General features: G+C 44.8%; 1 protein-coding gene across 1 annotated transcript in view; it reads right to left on the reverse strand.

Moving 5' to 3' along the window:
• Nucleotides 1–20,991, reverse strand: part of mybbp1a (MYB binding protein (P160) 1a) — a 130,035-nt gene that overhangs the window by 45,018 nt on the left and 64,026 nt on the right. Inside the window, exons 9-16 of the mRNA XM_068010081.1 lie at nt 16,895–17,184; nt 15,447–15,557; nt 14,530–14,655; nt 14,122–14,322; nt 11,745–11,853; nt 10,150–10,246; nt 7,272–7,423; nt 2,328–2,429 (exon numbers count right to left, since the gene is read on the reverse strand). Coding sequence (XP_067866182.1) covers nt 2,328–2,429; nt 7,272–7,423; nt 10,150–10,246; nt 11,745–11,853; nt 14,122–14,322; nt 14,530–14,655; nt 15,447–15,557; nt 16,895–17,184 — 1,188 coding nt within the window. The remainder of the gene's footprint in view (nt 1–2,327; nt 2,430–7,271; nt 7,424–10,149; nt 10,247–11,744; nt 11,854–14,121; nt 14,323–14,529; nt 14,656–15,446; nt 15,558–16,894; nt 17,185–20,991) is intronic.

Genomic DNA, 20,991 nt, shown 5'->3' on the forward strand with positions numbered 1-20,991 from the left:
GCCCTCAACTCCCCGATATTTCAAAAATCTATCTACCTCCTCTTCAAATACTTTGTGATCTAGTCTCCACAACTCTCTGGGGTAGAGAATTCCTGACATTCACTCCGCTCTGAGAGAAGAAATTCCTTTGCATCTCAGTTCTAAATGAGTGTCCCCTTATTCTGTAACTATGTCCCCTAGTTTGAGATTCCCCCACTAGTGCAAGCATCTTCTCAACATCTACCCTGTCAAGCTCTGAGAGAAGAAATTCCTTTGCATCTCAGTTCTAAATGAGTGTCCCCTTATTCTGTAACTATGTCCCCTAGTTTGAGATTCCCCCACTAGTGCAAGCATCTTCTCAACATCTACCCTGTCAAGCCCCCCCAGAATCTTGTACGTTTCAATAAAATCATCCCTCCTTCTTCTAAACTCTAATGAATAAAGGCCTAACCTGATTTGCCGTTCTTGATAAGTCAACCCCTTCATCCCAAGTATCAGCCTAGTGAATCTCTTTTGAACTGCCTCCAATGCCAGTACATGCTTTCTTAAATACAGGACCCCAACAAAAAGCAAGATCCACCTACAAACAAGGACTCTACAGTGAACTCCAAGACCTGTAACAAAAACTCTCCAGTCTGACCTCGGTGGTGGGTAAATTATTAGAATCAATTCTCAGGGACAGGGTAAACTGCCACTTAGAAAGGCACGGATTGATCAGGGATAGTCAGCATAGATTTGTTAAGGGAAGGTCCTGTCTTATTAACTTTCGTGTCATCAGCAAATTTACCAAGCATGCCTCCCACATTCAAGTCCAAATCATTAATATATACCACAAACACCAAGGGACCCAACACGAAGCCCTGTGGGATGTCACTGGAAACAGCTTTCCATTCGCAAAAACATCCGTCGACTGCTACCCTTTGTTTCCTGTCACTGAGCCAATTTTGGATCCAAGCTGCCACATTCCCCTGTATCCCGTGGGCTTTCATTTTACTGACCAGTCTGCCATGCGGGACCTTGTCAAATGCCTTACTAAAATCCATGTAGACCACATCTACTGCACTACCCTCATCAAACCTCCTTATTATTTCCTGAAAAAATTTGATTAAGTTAGTAAGACATGACCTTCCCTTAACAAATCCATGCTGACTATCCCTGATCAATCCATGCCTTTCTAAGTGGCAGTTTACCTTGTCCCTCTGAATAGATTCTAATAATTTACCCACCAACACTTAGACTATAATTATTTGGCCTATACCTCGCACCCTTTTTAAACAATGGTATAATTTTCACAGACCTCCAATCCTCTGGCACATCGCCCTTATCCAGTGAGGATTTGAAGATGATCCTCGGCGCAACTACTATTTCCTCCCTGGCTTCCTTTAACAACCTGAGATGCAATCCATCTGGCCCTGGCAATTTATCCACTTTCATTATGCTAATCGTATCTAATATTTCACACTCGTCCTCTTTTACTACAATGTCTGCATCATCCCTCTCCTTTGTGAAGACAGAGACAAAAAAACACATTAAAAACCCTGACCACATTTTCTGCATCCATGTGCAAGTTCCTTTGTACACCGCCGACAAGCCCTACCCTTTCCTTAGTTATCCTCTTGCGCTTAATGTACTGATAAAACATCTTTTGGGTTTTCCTTGATTTTACCTGCCAATAGTTTTTCATGTCCTCTCTTTACTTTTCTAATTTTCTTTTTTACTTCACCCCTGCACTTTCTATACTCCTCTAGGCTTTCTAAAGTATTAAGTTTTTTGTGATCATCATAGGCTTTCTATTTCTGCTTTAACTTACCCTGTAAGCCTCTAGATAACCGGGTGCTCTAGATTTGGCTGTACCACCCTTTATCTCTGTGGGGACATGCCTACACTGTGCCCATAGTAACCCGCTCTTGAATGCCTCCCACTGGTTTGCCACTGATTTTCCTTCAAGTAGTTGTATCCAGTCCACTTTCGCCAGATCACCTCTCAGTTTCGTAAAATTTGCCTTCCCACAACTTAGAACTTTTACTCCTGTTTTATCTTTGTCCTTTTCCATTATTATGCTGAAACTAACTGTATTATGGTCACTATCTCCAAAATGGTCACCCACTGTTACTTCATCTACTTGCCCTGCTTCACTACCGAAGACTATTGAGTCTCAGCAAGGTTCAGTGAACACCAGTGAAAGGGGCCAACATGGCACGGAGATTAAAAAATAATTCCCAAAAACAAAAGCCAGCAATAAAAAAATGGACTTGGTGCATTTTAATGATTAACTGGATTCCAAGAGATCTGCAGCCCATTTTTATAATACTGAATACTACAGACAGAATTTAAGATGAAGGTTTAACCTCGTCTCCAGGTGGCTGCCGACCTTTCTTCTTCACTCCTTCCAGCTCTTCAGTCACTATCAAGGCACTGTCTTCACCCACTTCAGATTCTGAGTTAAAGACCTGTTCAAGAGAAGATGACTTTAGAGCCAGTTCCAGAGATTTACACGAGTGGCACTTCAGCCTCACACAACCAACGAGCAGCAAGGCAACACCAAGACCATTCAATCTACACACAATCATCCTACTCTGAAAAGTGTCAGCTGATCTATGAAGACACTGCTAGACTCAAAATTAACTTCTGGGGGAATTACACCAGCCTAATGAGAAACTGCTGGATTAGAGCAATTGGTTTGCTCATATGAGATGGGGGGGGGGGGGAGGGATGCGAGGCAAAAAACTTTTTTACGCAGCGAGTGCAAATGACCTGGAACTCGCTGCCTACGAGGGTGCTGGAAGTGGAGACGATCAAAGATTTCAAAACTAAATTGAACAGGCACTTGAGGGAAATAAACTTGCAGGGCCACAGCAATAGGGTGGGGGAATGGGACTGACTGGATGGCCCTACAGGGAGCTGGCATGGACTAGATGGATCAAACGGCCTCCTTCTGTGCCGTAATGACTATGAGGGTTCAGGCCACTTACTGCATTCATTCAGTGCCTCAATCATGGCACTTTGACCATGGGCTGCAATTTTATTTTAATGGATGTGTTGCTGGTCAAAAATCTACCCTGGTTTGGAGGGCATGGGCATCCCAAACAGTCATCAAAACAATCAGCTCGGAATGAGGTGGGTACTAACTCACTTTGCCAAAAATACCAGGCCAGGGCGCCACCAAATGAACGACTGCCTTCAGCCCCAGGATCCAGCCACTAGCACCGCCTTCAGCCCCAGGATTCAGCCACTAGCACCGCCTTCAGCCCCAGGATTCAGCCACTGGCACCGCCTTCAGCCCCAGGATCCATACATCGGCATCGCCTTCAGCCCCAGGATTCAGCCACTAGCACTGCCTTCAGCCCCAGGATTCAGCCACTGGCACCGCCTTCAGCCCCAGGATCCAGACATCGGCACCGCCTTCAGCCCCAGGATTCAGCCACGGGCACCGCCTTCAGCCCCAGGATCCAGACATCGGCACCGCCTTCAGCCCCAGGATTCAGCCACGGGCACCGCCTTCAGCCCCAGGATCCAGACATCGGCACCGCCTTCAGCCCCAGGATCCAGACATCGGCACCGCCTTCAGCCCCAGGATTCAGCCACTGACACCGCCTTCAGCCCCAGGATTCAGCCACTGACACCGCCTTCAGCCCCAGGATTCAGCCACTGACACCGCCTTCAGCCCCAGGATTCAGCCACTGACACCGCCTTCAGCCCCAGGATTCAGCCACTGACACCGCCTTCAGCCCCAGGATTCAGCCACTGACACCGCCTTCAGCCCCAGGATTCAGCCACTAGCACCGCCTTCAGCCCCAGGATTCAGCCACTGACACCGCCTTCAGCCCCAGGATCCAGACATCGGCACTGCCCTCAGCCCCAGGATTCAGCCACTGGCACTGCCTTCAGCCCCAGGATCCAGACATTGGCACCGCCTTCAGCCCCAGGATCCAGCCACTGGCACCACCTTCAGCCCCAGGATCCAGACATTGGCACCGCCTTCAGCCCCAGGATCCAGCCACTGGCACTGCCTACAGCCCCAGGATCCAGCCACTGGCACTGCCTACAGCCCCAGGATCCAGCCACTGACACCGCCTTCAGCCCCAAGACCTAGACAGATTAACACAGCCTTCAGTCCCAGGACCCAAACAGACTGTTTGGTTGTGGAAAGTTTAAGTTAAATTGGCAGGGAGATGGGCACCAGCATATAGAAGTAGAGAAAAGGAATAGATAATGATAGAACGTCTAGATTGGAAGAGGGCTAATTTCAACGCAATGAGAAGGGATCCAGCCAGTGTAGAACGGAACCAAAGACTAACAGGAAGAGCTGTATCAGAATAATGGGTCATCTTGAAGGAAGAGATGCTTCAGGTACAGGCTAGGTAGGTTCCAACAAGGGCGAAACATAAGGAAACATTAACAGAGCTCCTTGGATGACGAAGATTATGATGAAAAAAAGAGGGTGAATGATGCATGCCAGTTGAATTCTTCAAGGAAAATTAGACTGGCAAAGAAAATATGAGAATAGAATGGTAGTCAACATAAAAGGGGCGCTAAAAATCTTCTACTGGCATGTAAATGGTAAGCGGGTAGTAAGAGGTGGAGTGTGGCCTCTTAAGGACAAAGAGGGTAATATATGCTTAGAGGTACAGGGCAAGGCTAATATACTTAATGATTACTTTGTATCAGTGCTCAATAAGGAAGTGGAATCAGACAAAATATCAGTCGCAGAGAGAGTACAGGCAACGGCTAGGGTAAAAATTGAGAGGGGGAGGTACTAAAAAGGCTGGCTATGCTTAGGGTAGATAAGTTACCTGGTCTTGATGACTTGTATCTCAGGTTGCTAAAGGAAGTGGGGATGGAGATAGCGGAAGGGCTTGCCATAATCTTCCAATCTTCCCTGGATACAGGATTGGAGTGGCAAATGTGACATCCGAATACAAGAAAGGGTGCAAGGACAGTCCAAGCAACTATAGGTCTGTTAGTTTAACATCAGTAGCGGGTAAGGTTTTAGAAACAATAATCAGGGAAAATATCAATGGACACTTGGAGAGGTTCGAGTTAATAAAGGATAGCCAGCATGGATTTGTACAAGGCAAATCATGCTTGACTAATCTAATTGAATTTTTTGATTAAGTACCAGAGAAGGTCGATGAACGGAATGCGGTGGATGCTCTTTATATGGATTTTAAGAAGGCGTTTGAAAAGGTACCACATAAAAGGCTGGTTAACAAAATTGAAGCTCATGGAAATTATTTTTCAGACTGGAGGATGGTAGACAGTGGTGTTCCCCAAAGGTCAGCGCTGGGAACACTGCTTTTATTGCTATACATAAATAACTTGCATCTTGGAATACAGAGCAGAATCTCAAAATGTGCCGATGACACCAAACTTGGAGGTGTGGCAAACAGTGAGGTTGATAGAAATTGCCTGCACAAGGACATAGATAGGCTAGCAGAATGGGCAGACAAGTGGCAGATGGAGATTAGTACTGACAAACATGAGGTGATGCAGATTGGCATAGAAGGAATAATGAAACATAATATATACTTAATGGCATAGTTCTAAAGAGTGTGCAGGAACAGAGGGACCTGGGGTTGCATGTGCATCGATCTTTGAAGGTGGCAGGACATATTGAGAGAGTGTTTAGTAAAGCATAGGGGATCTTGGGTTTCATAAATAGAAACATTGAGTACAAAAGCAGTGAGGTTATGCTGAACCTTTATAAAGCTCTGATTAGGCCCCAACTAGAGTACTGCATCCAGTTCTGGTCACCACACTTTAAGAAGGATGTGAGGGTCCTTGTGGGGGATTTTAGTTACAAGGTTAGGTTGGAAAAACTGGGGTTGTTCTCCTTAGAACAAAAGGAGATTGAGGGGTGATTTAAGAGAAATGTACACGATTATACAAACCTATATAAGAACATATGAATTAGGAGCAGGAGTCGACCACTCGACCCCTTGAGCCTGCACCGCCATTCAATACGTTCATGGCTGAACTGATTTCTCCAAATTCCCGCCTACCCCCGATAACCTTTCACCCCCTTGCTTATTAAGAATCTATCTACCTCTGCATTAAAAATATTCAAAGACTCTGCTTCCACAGCCTTTTGAGGAAGAGAATTCCAAAGACTCGTGACCCTCTGAGAGAAACAATTTTTCCTCATCTCTGTATTAAATGGGCGACTCCTTATTTTTAAACAGTGACCCCTAGTTCTAGATTCTCCCACAAAGGGAAACATCCTTTCCATCTCCTCAGGATCATACTCTTTTAAATTCCAGCAGATACAAGCCTAGCCTGTCCAATCTTTCCTCATAAGACAGCCCGCCCATTCCAGCTATTAGTCCAGTAAACCTTCTCTGCACTGCTTCCAAAACATTTACATCCTTCCTTAAATAAGGAGATCAATACTATACACAGTATTCTGATGATGATGATGACAGGCTTAGACAAGAAAAAACTGCTCCTATTAACTAATGGTACAAGGACTAGGGGACACAAATGGAAAGTTTTGGGAGAGAGATGCAGGGGGAATATGAGAAAGAGCTTGTTTACGCAGCAGGTGGTAGTGACCCGGAACTCGCTGCCCACAAGGATGATGGAAGCAGAGACAATCAATGACTTCAAAAGGAAACTGTATGGCCACTTGAAGGAAATAGACTTGCAGGGCTTCAGGGATCGTGGGGGAGTAGGGCTGACTGAATAGCTCTGTGGGGAGCCAGCATGGACTTGAAGGGCTGAATGGCCTCCTTCTGTGTCATAAATGACTCTAAGACTGACACAGCCTTCAGGCCCAGGACCCAGACAAACTGACACAGCCTTCAGGCCCAGGACCCAGACAGACTGACACAGCCTGCAGCCCCAGGACCCAGACAGATTGCCACAGCCATCAGTCTCGGAACCCTAGCCCATCACCTCCTGCCACGAAGTACCCTGTGGAGGTTGTGATCAGAGAATGAACTTGCATTTATATACAACCACTTCTTAAAGCACTTCATTGCCAATAAATGAGGTGGATGATCAGTTAATCTGTCTTTGGTGGAATGGGCTGATAGAAGTTTTTCCATGATCTCCCTGCTCATGGAATTCATAGCATGGCAAAGGGGGCCAATGGTTTAATGTTGCATCCAAAAGTCAGCACCTCAGACAGTGCACACTCTGCAGTGAGACTTGAATCCAACAGCTTCTGACTCAGACAGGAGAGTGATACCACCAAAATAAGCTCAATAAAAAAGGTAGAGAAAGAGAAAGAAAACAGAGAAGCATAACAACTGTAAACGTATTTTAACACTGGGTTCTGCCACATTACTCACATCCAGGATAAGCTGCAGTGCTGCCTTAGTCACATGGGGACAGATCCGCAAAAACACCGTTTTCGAGACTTGCCGCATCAAACGGCTCGGTTGGGAGAGAAAAGACAACAAGATTTCAACCACCACCTCCACCCACTCTGGTTCCTCCTCATCTGAAAGAAGAGACAGTTGAAGAACATTTGAAACTTCATTCTCATTTTATGCAGAAACAGAAACAAGCATTCTGTTACACAGGCTATATCTGAAACTTAATAGAATTTCTCAGCTCTATGGAGACTGATCCCATTCTTAAAAATTTCAGTTGATCTGGAGCAGTGCCCAAGAAGCCCCCTAGCCCCTTTACACTGTGCCCAGCTAGTTATCAGACCGGCCAGGCTGCTAGAGCACTCCGAAGTTCTGGTTCCTGCTTAAATGATTAAAACCACATCACTACCAGTTGGATCCTCTAAACTCCCCCTCACCCCAAAGAAATGAATAGTGATTAGGGAAGAAAGGAGGTCTGAAATTGCAAGTCTGTCAGATAAGATTTTCAGTATTGCATTCAGTTCTAGGCACCACATCTCAGGAAGGATATAATGGCCTTGGATGGGGTGCAGTGCAGATTCACCAGAATTATACCGGGATTAAAAAGGGTTAAATTGAGTGCTGTGTTAATTGTATATAAATCGGGTGTTTAATTGCATTTAGATGGTGGGTATTTATTGGGGAGTCAGATGTGCTCATATATATTGGAACAGGCTGAAACTGTGATGGTTGGATTGGAGGTGCACAATATGTAATGTGTCTCTATACACTCAAGCTTTTATTGACAAAGACTGGGCTCCAGTTCTATTCTTCACCACCTGGATGTCCGAGTTCTAATACACTGCACATGCTGAAGCCATACAATCCAAATTCAGCTCACAGAGTCACAGCTCCGTACACAAATATTAACCCTGAGCCAAGTCCTTTCAGAGAGTTCAGGAGTTAAACACACTTAAGCATGCAGGTGTGTGTTTTGTGTGTGTGTTTAGTGTGTGAGCGTGAGTATGTGTTGTGTGAGCATGTGCTGTGTATATGTTTTGTGTGTGTGAGTGTACGTGTGATTGTGAGTATGAATGTATGAGTGTAAGATTCACAAGAATGGTTCCAGGGATGAGGAACTTCAGTTATGAAGATAGATTGGAGAAGTTAGGACTGTTTTCCTTGGAGAAGGGAAGGCTGAAAGGTGATTTGATAGAAATCTTCAAAATCATGAGGGGTCTGGACAGAGTATATAGAGAGAAACTGTTGCCACTCGTGAAAGGATCAAGAACGAGAGGGGAGAGATTTAAAGTAATTGGTAAAATTGGCAAAAGCCACATGAGGAAAAACTTTTTCATGCAGCGAGTGGTTAAGGTCTGGAATGCACTGCCTGAGAGAACCTGGGAGGCAGGTTCAAATGAAGCATTCAACAGGGAATTAGACTGTTATATGAAAAGGAATAATATGCAAGGTTACAGGGAGAAGGCAGGGGAATGATACTAGGTGAAATGCTCATTAGGAGAGCCGGTGCAGACACGATGTGCCGAATGGCTTCCTTCTGTGAATTCACATTTACATCATTTAGCAGATTATGCTCGACTCTGCTGGGTTTCACTCCACTGTTGCAGTTGGGCACACATAACCAGTGTGATTCTGTGATCATAAAGACAGGTCCTATAGATTAGGCTTGAAGTCCCTTGAATATAGAAGATTGTGGGGTGATCGAATTGAGGTGTTTAAGATGATTAAAGGAGTTGATAGGGTTGAGAGAGAGAGAAACTATTCCCTCTGGTGGGAGTCCAGAACAGAAGTGCATAACCTTAAAATTAGAGTTAGGCCATTTAGGAGTGACGTCAGGAAGCACTTCTTCATACAAAGAACAGCTAAAATCAGGAACTCTCTCTCCCCACCTAAAAGCTGTTGAGGTTAGAGGTCAATTGAAAAATTTAAGACTTTGCGAGACTGCTAGATTTTTATTCGGTAAGATATCAGGGAATGTGGAACCAAGGTAAATGGAGTCAACATACAAATCAGCCATGATCTAATTAAATAGAGGTACATCAAGGGGCTGAACAGCTTACAGTCCCAAGATTATTCTTGGATATTTATGACTGTTGCAGAGCATACTTTAAACAGATTCTGCTTGCGCATTAAGTTTTTGGGTTCAGCTTCCCACAAGGTAAAGAACCGAATACGGTCCAGAAAGTGTTACACAATAGTGGCCCTAGGTTTAAAGATAGATTTGTCACCGTGGTTAAGATCGTGTCTGCAAAAAAATTGTCAGCAGCAAAAATGCATTGTTGAATGAAAACTGGCTTTAGTTTTAAAGTCACATTTTTACTACAAAGACTTGTGCACAGCACAGATCAATACATATAGCATAACGGTCTTGTACACAGTGAATCAGGCACCATCTCAAATCCACTTCATGACATTTAATGGAACACTGAAAGCATTCTAGTGCTGGTTAATAGGCACTACATGAACCAAGGAATGCAGCTCTGTCCGAGAATTATGTAGAACCAACAGCATTCAAAAGGCCATTCAGCCCAATCGGTCAGTGGTTATACCACACACGAGCCTTTTCCCAGTAGTCCCTCTATCTGTCAATTCCCTCCTCCCTCAATTCTGTCTCTAAGCTCCTACTAAAAGTATCAACGCAATGTGTTTCAAACACTCCATGTGGTATTGAATTCACATTCACATCATTTTTGTATAAAGAAATTGCTAAGTAGCAGATTATGCTCGACTCTGCTGGGTTTCACTCCACTGTTGCAGTTGGGCACACATAACCAGTGTGAATCATAACTGGAATGTTGTAGCGGGTTATGATAATAAAATATGTACATGATTTGTGTTGAGGGGTTATACTGACCTCTTACAGGCTTTGATTGCTTCTTCCTTTTCTTCAGCAGCGATTTCTCTAGGCAATCGTGCAGGTCACTCAACAATGCCAGAGAATCCTCAGCATTCTAAAAGGAAAAAACAGAAGAGATAAAGGCAGCTCAGGACAGCAGGATCCTGGAGCAGCACTGCCAAGATGCCACACTTACTCGCGACTTGAGATTTGCAACCATTTTCTTAATGTTTGCCTTTCATGCAGGCTTGTTAAAGTAGCTCACACATCATTAAACACAACAGATGAAGAGCAAGCGTTTAATGAAGGGATCAATGAGTAACGGCATTGCAACAAGAATGCTGCAATTACAAAATGCTCGGTCAGGTCTTCTGTCATGCTCCAAATGGATCATTTCTCACCCCATTAGCACCCACTCCCCACTGAATCAGGAACCAATCTGATTCCACGTTTTATGCTTTAACTGCAGTATGCAATCCCTGCAGCAAGTGGCCATCCATGAATAAGGATACAGCACGAGATTCAGCCTGTGGAACTTGACAGAGAGTGGAGAGGGAGAAAAATGAAATAGACAAAATGCTTCACACTGCAAGGAAATAAGGGATTTGGGTGAAAATCTATCAGTCACCTGGAATGCTCCTAGTGATTCGGGAATCTCAACACATTTATTGGTTGGTAGCAGTCAACAGAACAAGGGTGACCTCGCACCAAGATGACACTTTGAAGCAGGCAACTAGAGATGGTGACATATTAGCAGACTGCCTTTGTGAGCAAGTGAGAAACAAATATTCCTAATGAGGCTCTTCCATACACTGGAACAACGCTGTATAGTCCGCACACACCAGTCCCAGCCATTCACTCATTCCATGCATCATTTCACCCAACTACTAATGGTGCATGTTTACCAGAAGATTTTTATAGCTACTGGCTACAAAATCCAGTTCTGTAGGAGCGATGTGTTTGAATTCCCTCCTCCTGATCGCCTTGTGCCATTCCCAATAGCAGATAAGACTGCTCCCCCGCCTCTATCGATCTTTTGCAGCCACTCGGAGCAAGACAGGAGATGCTCTTGGCTTTCAGATTCTTACTCTGCCCTTACATGGTCTGGCCTATATATGATTCTATACCAATGTGGTTGATTCTCAACTGCCCTCTGAAGTGGTCCAGTAAGTCACTCAGGTGTATCACCACCTCAGGGCCAGCCTTGCCAGTGACCCCTATATCTGAAGTAGGAAGTTTTTACAAGAATGGCCCTTAGTGGGCGGTTCTGGTGGGAGGGAGGAGCCACGGAACTGAATACCTGCAATCAGTCAGTGCTTTCAGGGGAAAGGAAGAAAACAAAACAGAAACTACCTGGTCTATCACTTTCCAAAGGCTACAGACAGCTTACAACTTGAACTAGCCAGGCTGAGAAATACTTTCTAGAAACCAAACAAAATCAAGAAACTGCATGTTACATTTGTTCAAAAAGCTGCCAAATCCTATGTTTGTATTTGAATAGTTTGACCCCCTCAGACATTGGGCTGAGACAAAATGACTAAAATCTATATTTGCATCAAAATAAACTAGGGGATGGTTGAGCAGCATTGCACCTGAGTGTGGGCAGTAAGTACCTTGAAGAGATGAATGCCTGCAAGCAGGAAGAGCAGCTGGAAGGCTGAAGTCTCCAATTGCTGAGATTTCTTTGATTTTTTCTGTAGATCCTCTACAGACTGGAGCATTCTGTGAACAAACAGGTGACTCGTGAGCACTCTCAGCACCCATTTCCAGGTGACCATAACAGCAAGAGTAGTCAGCCACTAACTCGGACTAACTTAGTACAGGATATGCAATGTAAATAGCCAATTCTAGTGCACATTATGCAGACCTTGTTCTTATTATACCTTGATTTTAACTATATAATGAAAAAAGCACATAGAAAATGCCCTGGATTGGGAAAGAAATGTTAGTTAACATTCCTGGCTGATTTTAACTGAATATATTCATAGTTACAGCTGGGGAGTGAACCAGTCACCAGTACAGCAGGAGATAATAACTCCAAAACAACACGCATTCCTGGGGAATGGAGAGGAAGAGAATTGAATTCTGACTCCAGTGTCTCAGATCACTGCCAATCTTTTCTCCCCATGTTCCAAAGTACTTTACATCCTCCAGCTATCTACGTCAATCAGGATTGACCAGAGAACCCTATTGGTTTATCACCTGCTTCTTGACTTTCAAAAAGTAGAAGACCATTTTACTAGACTGTGACATTGGTTTTCACTCATAAATGTATTAAACAGTGGAAGTAGTAAATGGGTGCAATACAGATTTTACAAGTTCTCAACTCTCTCAAGCACGTGAAAATAATAGGACTGCTGCACTAAACAATTTGTTTATGTCATTTTCTCTCAGACCAGAGAGCTTTCATGGACAATCACTTTCTGAAGGCTTCAGACAAACTCTAGAGTTTGAAGGAGCCAAGCCTTTGATCTTACAACCATGGGCAAAGCCATGTCAGCCACCAGTTTTCATCTAACTGGTAAAGGCTGACTTCCTATGCTTTTACTTGTTATACTTGTTGCTTCCCTTCTACGCCCATGCTACGCTCTGACTGCAGCACAGCTAAACTACTTCTCTTTCTGGACTCAGGTTACATCATCACACAATCCAGGCTGACACTCCAATGCAGTGCTGAGGGAGTGCTGCACTACCGGAGATGATGTCTTTCAGTTTATTGTTTATTTACGCCTGGAATATTGTATGCAGTTTTGGTCTCCTTATCCGAGGAAGGATGTTCTTGCTATAGAGGGAGTGCTGCGAAGGTTTACCAGACTGATTCCTGGGATGGCGGGACTGACGTATGAGGAGAGATTGAGTCAAGATTATATTCGCTGGAGTTCAGAAGAGTGAGGGGGGATCTCATAGAAACCTATGAAATTCTAACAGGCCTTGACAGGGTAGATGCAGGAAGGATGTTCCCGATGGTGGGGGAGTCCAGAACCAGGGGTTATAGCCTAACGATACGGGGTAAACCTTTCAGGACTGAGATGAGGAGAAATTTCTTCACCCAGAGAGTGGTGAGCCTGTGGAATTCGCTACCACAGAAAGCAGTTGAGGCCAAAACATTGCATGTTTTCAAGAAGGTGGTAGATATAGTTCTTGGGGTGAAAGGGATCAAAGGATATGGGGGGAAAGCAGGAACAGGTTACTGAGTTAGATGATCAGCCATGATCATAATGAATGGCGGAGCAGGTGCGAAGGGCCGAATGGCCTACTCCTGCTCCTATTTTCTAAGTTTCTATGTATGATCTTTCAGGTGGGCATAAAAGATCAAACAATACCATTCAGAGAGCAACAGGGGAGTTCTCCCCAGTCTTGTGGTGACTATTTATCCCTCAATTTTACCAAAAACAGATTAACTGGTCATTCATCACATTTTCTGCTTTTGAGATTTAGCTACGCTCAAATGGCTGCCACATTTGCCTACACTTTCTGCTTGCCTAAGATTAGAAATGCATCAAATAAAGAACTGTTGCTAATAAATGTTATTAATGTGGTAATAATCTGCACTAGACCAGTCGGACTTTTAATATATTCCGTAGAAGGAGGCATTAGAAAGAAAAAAGAACTTGCATTTATATAGTGCCATTATTTTCACAAGCTCAGGGCTTTCCAAAGCGCTTTACAGCCAATTAAATCCTTTTTTTTAAAATAAAGTATAGTTACGATTGCAATGCAGGAAATGCAGCAGCCAATTTTGCTCACAGCAAGTTCCTACGAGCAGCAAGTAAATAAACGACATCATCTGCTTTAACTGTGCAAGGAGAACTCCTATATGCATAAATGAATAATCCAGGTAACAAGACTGTGCATTAGTGACAAGGTGGTACTGTATTAAAGGATATGCATCCAATGCAGACCTCAAAGACAGTATCCAGGAATAATTGTGCTAGAAACATGCTCAGGGGCTTCCCACTGCCCAATTTAATTAAGCTTTGGGTTAAATACCTGTCCCAGGCTTCTCTATGCCCTCGTGTGAAAGGTTTGACAATTCTGACAGATTTCTGTAACAGCAGGGCATTGGCGTAACGAACCACGCAGTAGATCCACAGGTTTCCATCCGCTGTAAATCCCAGCACACGCTTCTCACTCCCATCTGATTCTATGGAGTCGCCCAGCGGAGGCAGGGAATTCAGATGGTTCAACAGACTGGGGTCATCAAAAACAAACACACAATATTAAAAAATATGCCATCATGGATATTAAACAATACATCATCACTGATGGCAGAACGAAGTGGAAAGCAATCTCATCCTATATTTTAGGATAATATTGAAGTCACAGGAAATCCAGAAATGAAATAAAAGGCTGCACTTTTTCTGATAGACACTTCAAGGCACAGTCCCCAAACCTTACCCAAAGAACGAATGCACGATTGCATTCCGCGTATTTTGGTCCAGGGGAGTGGACAGTGTGGCCTCAGTCTCCGGGATGTCGGATGTTTGGTGCTCAGCTTCAAAGAAGGCGTGGAAGAAAACAAACCTGGATCCAGAAAAGAAAAGATATTGTTTTAGTTCGGAGCATTAACGCCAAGAGGGGGAGGGCAAGAGCGCGTGTACAAGAGTGCGTCAGCGTGTGCACGTGCAAAGAGAGTTGAGAGAGAACAAAAGCACACAGACAATAGAGAGGGAGAAAACACATAAGAAATATTACATATCCACTGGGGTGCATGGTGCTCGAGTGAATGTGGCGGCACTTTTGCCACAGAGCACTCAAGCTCCAACCATGGAAGTGGTTCGCGTAAATTCCTCTGGCGCTACTGCCACTCCCGTTTCCGAAAACAATACAAATACAATCACTACAATCACTTCAACTGCTGCCAAGTGAAGAAAGCAACAGCATGGCTCGTCCTTTTGCACCAGTTCAGGAACTTTATGTTCAGAAATAGTCCCACACATTATTACCTTTATCCCCTGGCCGTGATGGCTTGTCCCCACTTCATTAAACACTTTCCTGTCCAGCAAAGGAGTGGGGGGCGGTGGGGGGTGGGTGGTCTCACTACATCAACAGGAACACAGCCTGGACAGGCAGGAGAATCCAGGCAGTTCCTCAAGGATATCTTTCTCTCACCACACCAAACATGGCAGAACAGGAGAACAGCTCTGGTGCTGGACGACGGAGATACTCATCACTTGTCTTGCCACTGCTCTCCACATTCACAGCCGCAGTGATCCCACACAGAAAGGAGCAGATAAAAACTGATGTGTCGTAATTTACACTGGGGAAGCCCTCAAATACATCATGTGTGCACTCCTCAACATGCTCCCACTCACCTGGCAATGTCCATTACCATGTCCTCCTCTTTCTTCACTTGACTATTCTCTACAATTGAGGTCAGCCGTGCAACGATCCATATCCGCAGCCTCGTCACAGAGTGTTGAACTCTGTAAATCAGACACGCAGTTAATAGCAGCAGTCTCAACACACCTTACCAACACTTCATCACCCACCTGTTGGAGAGACTGCATTCTCAGCCTCCTGGCTACCCATTATTGGAGGGTGGGGGGGGATCTCATACAGGAGACACCATATAGATGACATTGAACATAACAAAGGAACAAGAAGGCATTCAACCCATTCTGCCCATTCCATCATCCATCTTTTTCAGCCCAGGCCCTTCTAGGCTTAGTTGAATCCAAAATCAGCCCAGCTATTTAATATTTACTTTGGGAGGTTCCAGCTTTGTCTTTATCGGGGTGAAACGAGACCTGGGCGGTAGCCTGTAATGCGAGATAGGCAATCGGCTGCCGGGTTTTGTCAACCCTGCGCTTCTCCCAACACCACCAACCCCCCGCACCCTAAATTTACTTCATCATTGAAATCACGACAAAGATAAATTGGGTGGGTGTAAACTGGACAGCCAATTTGCTATTGTCCGCTTTGTACCACCCAAGTCTAATTTCACCCCCATTTACTCTAAAGATTAACCAATTTCTGATGTTATAATTGGGCCTTTTACAGTTCACAACCTCAGCCCCTACTCTTCTTTCCTGGTACACCCACCTTACCTATTCACTTGCAAAAATAGAAAGCATTGGAAACATGTCATATCAGTCAGCATTCATGCAGATAACAGACAAGTCAATGTTCCGGACTGGACCCTTCTCTGCAACTGGTAAAGCAATGTTCCCTTCAATATTTTCCCCCCATTCCTTGAGATTAAAGTCAAACTCAAATCTACCCATTCAGAAGTTTCACCTTGGACCAGGGACTGAGGTAAAGGAAAATGCAGCTCGGGCTGAAGCTCTCCCCCAAAAGGCTGTGGATGCTAGGGCTTCCTGACTGACCGCTAGATCTTGGTTGGATAAGGGCATCAGCAAATATGGAACAAAGATGGGTAAATAGAGTCACAGTACACAACAGCCATGATCTGGTTGGATGGCGGAGCAGACTGGCTTGCTGAATGGCTGCCTTCTGTACTAATGTTGAGTTCCAGCACAGTTATTTTAAAACCACAAATCAGCTTCCTCAGTATCTTGAGGAGTGTCTTAAATTATTACTGAGGTGCTGAATAGGTTAAACTCACAAGCCCTTCAACCACACAGCTGCCTTTTGGTTCCATTCCTTATTAATCAACAGCGAAGTACAAAATACAACATTTAAAATGTTTTCTTAAGTCTCAGATCTCGTGCTAGTAGTCGGCCCAGCTCTTTGGACATCTAGTGCCATCTCCTGTTTCACTGCAGTATAACAATATGGTTAGTTGAACTTTACAACTCACAGGCCAGCTTGTTCCTTAGACTCCTTCTGCCGTTTGGTGCTGAAATCTATGCAAGCGTCCAGGTCTGGGCTAATGAAAATATTTTTTAACCAGTCGACGTAATTCAACAAAACAGAGGGTTGCAGATGACGGACCACTTTCCAGTAGCTAGGGATCACGGGGTAACCTTGGTTAGTGAGACACGAGAACTTTGTTATCACCATGAACTGTTTCTCTGCATCCTGAGTGGTTTCAAGAAATGAGTCAACGTATGTCTCCATTTCTGGTGCGAACCTGAACCTGTCTGGGAGCTGAAAAATAAATGTTTTAATTAATGATCTTTAGCAGGATAAACAGTAGAGTGACCCTGTGCCCCCTATCACAGCCCTGACCCACCAACACTAGGCTTAGCACAACACCACTACATTTCAGAACACAAAATACGCAAGTATCCTAGAAAACTTGCATCTATACAGCACTTTTAATGTAGGAAAACATCTCAAGGCATTTCACAGGAGCCAAATCAGAAAAATATCAACAGTGAGCCATATAAGGAGATATTAGGACAGATGCTTGGTCAAAAAGGTGAGTTTGAAGGAGGATTTTAGAATCATAGAATACTTACAGCACAGGAGGCCATTTGGCCCATCGCGTCCATGCTGGTTCTCTGCAAGAGCAACTCAGCTGCTCCCGCTCAACCGCACTTTCCCATTGCCCTGCAAACCTTCTCTCTTCAGATAATTATCCAATTCTCTTTTGAAAGCCATGACTGAATCTGCATCCACCACCCTCTCGGGCAGCACATTCCAGATTTGAACCACTGGCTGCATAAAAAGGTTTTTCCTTATGTTGTTGTTGGTTATTCTGCCAATCACCTTAAATCTGTGTTTTCTGGTTCCTGATCCTTACGCCAATGGGAACAGTTACTTTCTACCTCCTGTGTTGACCCCTCATGATTGTGAACACCTCTATCAAATCTCCTCTCAATCTTCTCGCCTCCAAGGAGAACAATCCCAGCTTCTCCAATCTACCCACGTAACTGAACTCCTTCATCCCTGGAACCATTCGCGTAAACCTTTTCTGCATCCTCCCTCATGTCTTCACATCATTCCTAAATTGCAGCGCCCAATATTGGACACAATACTCCAGTTGAGGCCAAATCAGATTTTTATAAAGGGTCATCATAACTTTCTCGCTTTTGTACTCTACGCCTCTATTTATAAAGCCTAGGATCCGGTATGTCTTTTTAGCCACTTTCTCAATCTGCCCTGCTACCTTCAAAGACTTTTGCACATATATCCCCAGGTGTGTCTGTTCCTGCATCCCCTTTCAAACTGCACCCTTTATATTACCTATCTTCAATCTTCCTACCAAAATGTACCACTTTACACTTCCCTGCCATGTGTCCGTCCATTCCACCAGCCTGTCATGTCCTATTGAAATCTATCACTATCCTCCTCACGGTTCACAATACTCCCAAGTTTTGTGTTGCTTGCAAATTTTGAAATTGTGCCCTGTACCCCCAAGTTTAGGTCTTTAATGTAGATCAGGAAAAACAGTGGTCCTAGTTCCGATTCCTGGGGAACCCCACTCTATACCTTCCTCCAGTCCGCAAAACACCATTCACCACTATTCTGATTCCTGTCACTCAGCCAATTCTACATCCACTCTGCCACTGCCCCTTTTATTCCAGGGGCTTCAACTTTGCTGGCAAGCCTATTATGTGGCACTTTATCAAATGGCATTTGGAAGCCCATATACACTACATTAACCGCATTAGCTCATCAACTCTCTTTGTTAGCTCATCAAGAAATCAAGAAGTTAAACATGATTTGCCTTTAACAAATCTGTTCTGGCTTTTCCTAAAGTGACTGTTAATTTTGTCACGGATTATCGTTTGTAAAAGCTTTCCCAGCACCGAGGTTAAACAACTGGATGTGACAGGACTGCAAAGCTTAGATCTGATCCGTTCATTGCGGGATCGCATAGCCCTATCACATGCTGCTTCCGTTGTAGATGCTGGGCTTATGCTTACACCCTTTTTTGAACAAGGGTGTAAACATTTGCAATTCCCCAGTCTTCTGGCACCACTCCTGTATCTAAGGAGGATTGAAAGATTATGGCCAGTTCCTTCACAATTTCTTCCCTTACATGCCTCAGCATCCTTGGATGCATCTCATCTGGTCCTGGTGACTTTTTTTTATTCGTTCATGGGATGTGGGCCTTGCTGGCTAAGCTAGCATTTATTTTCCATCCCAAATTGCCCTTGAGAAGGTGTTGGTGAGCTGCCTTCTTGAACCGCTGCAGTCCTTGGGGTATAGGTACACCCACAGTGCTGTTAGGATGGGAGTTCCAGGATTTTGACCCAGTGATAGTGAAGGAACGGTGAGCGATATAGTTCCAAGTCAGGATGGTGTGCGGCTCGGAAGGGAACTTGCAGGTGGTGGTACTCCCATGCATCTGCTGCCCTGCCCTTCTAAGTGGTAGAGATCACAGTTTGGAAGGTCTTGGAAGCAGTCTTGGTGAGTTGCTGCAACGCATCTTATAGATGGTACACATTGCAGCCACTGTGTGTCGGTGGTGAAGGGAGTGAACGTTGAAGGTGACGAATGGGGTGCCAATCAAGCGGATTGCTTTGTCCTGGATGGTGTCGAGCTCCTTGACTGTTGCTGGAGCTACACACATCCAGGCAAGTGGAGAGTATTCCATTACACTCCTGGCTTGTGCCTTGTGGACAGGCATTGGGGAGTCAGGTGGTGAGTTACTCGCCACAGAAACCTCAGTCTCTGACCTGCTCTTGTAGCCACGGTGTTTAGGTGGCTGTTCCAGTTCAGTTTCTGGTCAATGGTAACCCCCAGGATGTTGACAGTGACGAATTCAGCGATAGTAATGCCACCGAACGCCAAGGAGAGATGCTTAGATTCTCTCTTATTTGAGATGGTCATTACCTGGCCATTACTTGTGTGATGCAGATGTTACTTGCCGCTTATCAGCCCAACTCTGGATGTTGTCCAGGTCTTGCTGCATCTGGACACGGGCTGCTTCATTATCTGAGGAGTTACGAATGGTGCTGAACATTGTGCAATCATCAGCGAACATCCCCACTTCTGACCTTATGATGGAGGAAAGGTCATTGATAAAGCAGTTGAAGATGGTTGGACCGAGGACACAACCCTGAGGAACTCCTACAATGATGTCCTGGGACTGAGATGATTGACCTCCAAAACCATAACCATCTTCCTTTGTGCTAGCTATGATTTCAACCAGCAGAGGGTTTCCCCCCTAAATCCCATTGACTCCAGTTTTGCTTATACTCAGTCAAATGCTGCCTTGATGTCAAGGACAGTCACTCTCACCCCACCTCTGGAGTTCAGCTCTTTTTGTCCATGTTTAGACAAAGGCTGTAATGAGGTCAGGAGCTGAGTGGTCCTGGCAGAACCCCAACTGAGCGGTGAGCAGGTTATTGCTGTGCCGGTGCCACTTGATAGCACTGTTGACGACCCCTTCCTTCACTTTGCTGATGATCAAGAGTAGACTGATAAGGCAGTAATTGGGCAGGTTGGATTAGTCCTGATTTTTGTATACAAGATATTCCACAGTGCCGGGTAGTAGCCAGTGTTGTAGCTATACTGGAACAGCTTGGCTAGAAGCGCAGCTCGCTCCGGAGCACAAGTCTTCAGTACTATTGCCGGAATGTTGTCGGGGCCCATAGCCTTTGCTGTATTCAGCACCTTCAGCCATTTCTTGATATCACGTGGAGTGAATCAGATTGGCTGAAGACTGGCATCTGCGATGCTGAGGACTTCAGGAGCAGGCTGGGATGGATCATCCACTTGGCACTTCTGGCTGAAGATGGATGCAAATGCCTCAGCCTTGTCTTTTGCACTGATGTGCTGGGCTCCCCCATTATTGAGGATGGGGATATTTTTTATTGGTTTTATTTAGAGATACAGCACTGAAACAGGACCTTCGGCCCACAGAGTCTGTGCCGACCATCAACCACCCATTTATACTAATGCTACATTAATCCCATATTCCTACCACATCCCCACAATTCCCCTATCACCTACCTATACTAGGGGCAATTTATAATGGCCAATTTACCTATCAACCTGCAA

The sequence above is a fragment of the Heterodontus francisci genome, chromosome 30, assembly GCF_036365525.1.
Source record: "Heterodontus francisci isolate sHetFra1 chromosome 30, sHetFra1.hap1, whole genome shotgun sequence".
NCBI lineage: Eukaryota > Metazoa > Chordata > Chondrichthyes > Heterodontiformes > Heterodontidae > Heterodontus > Heterodontus francisci.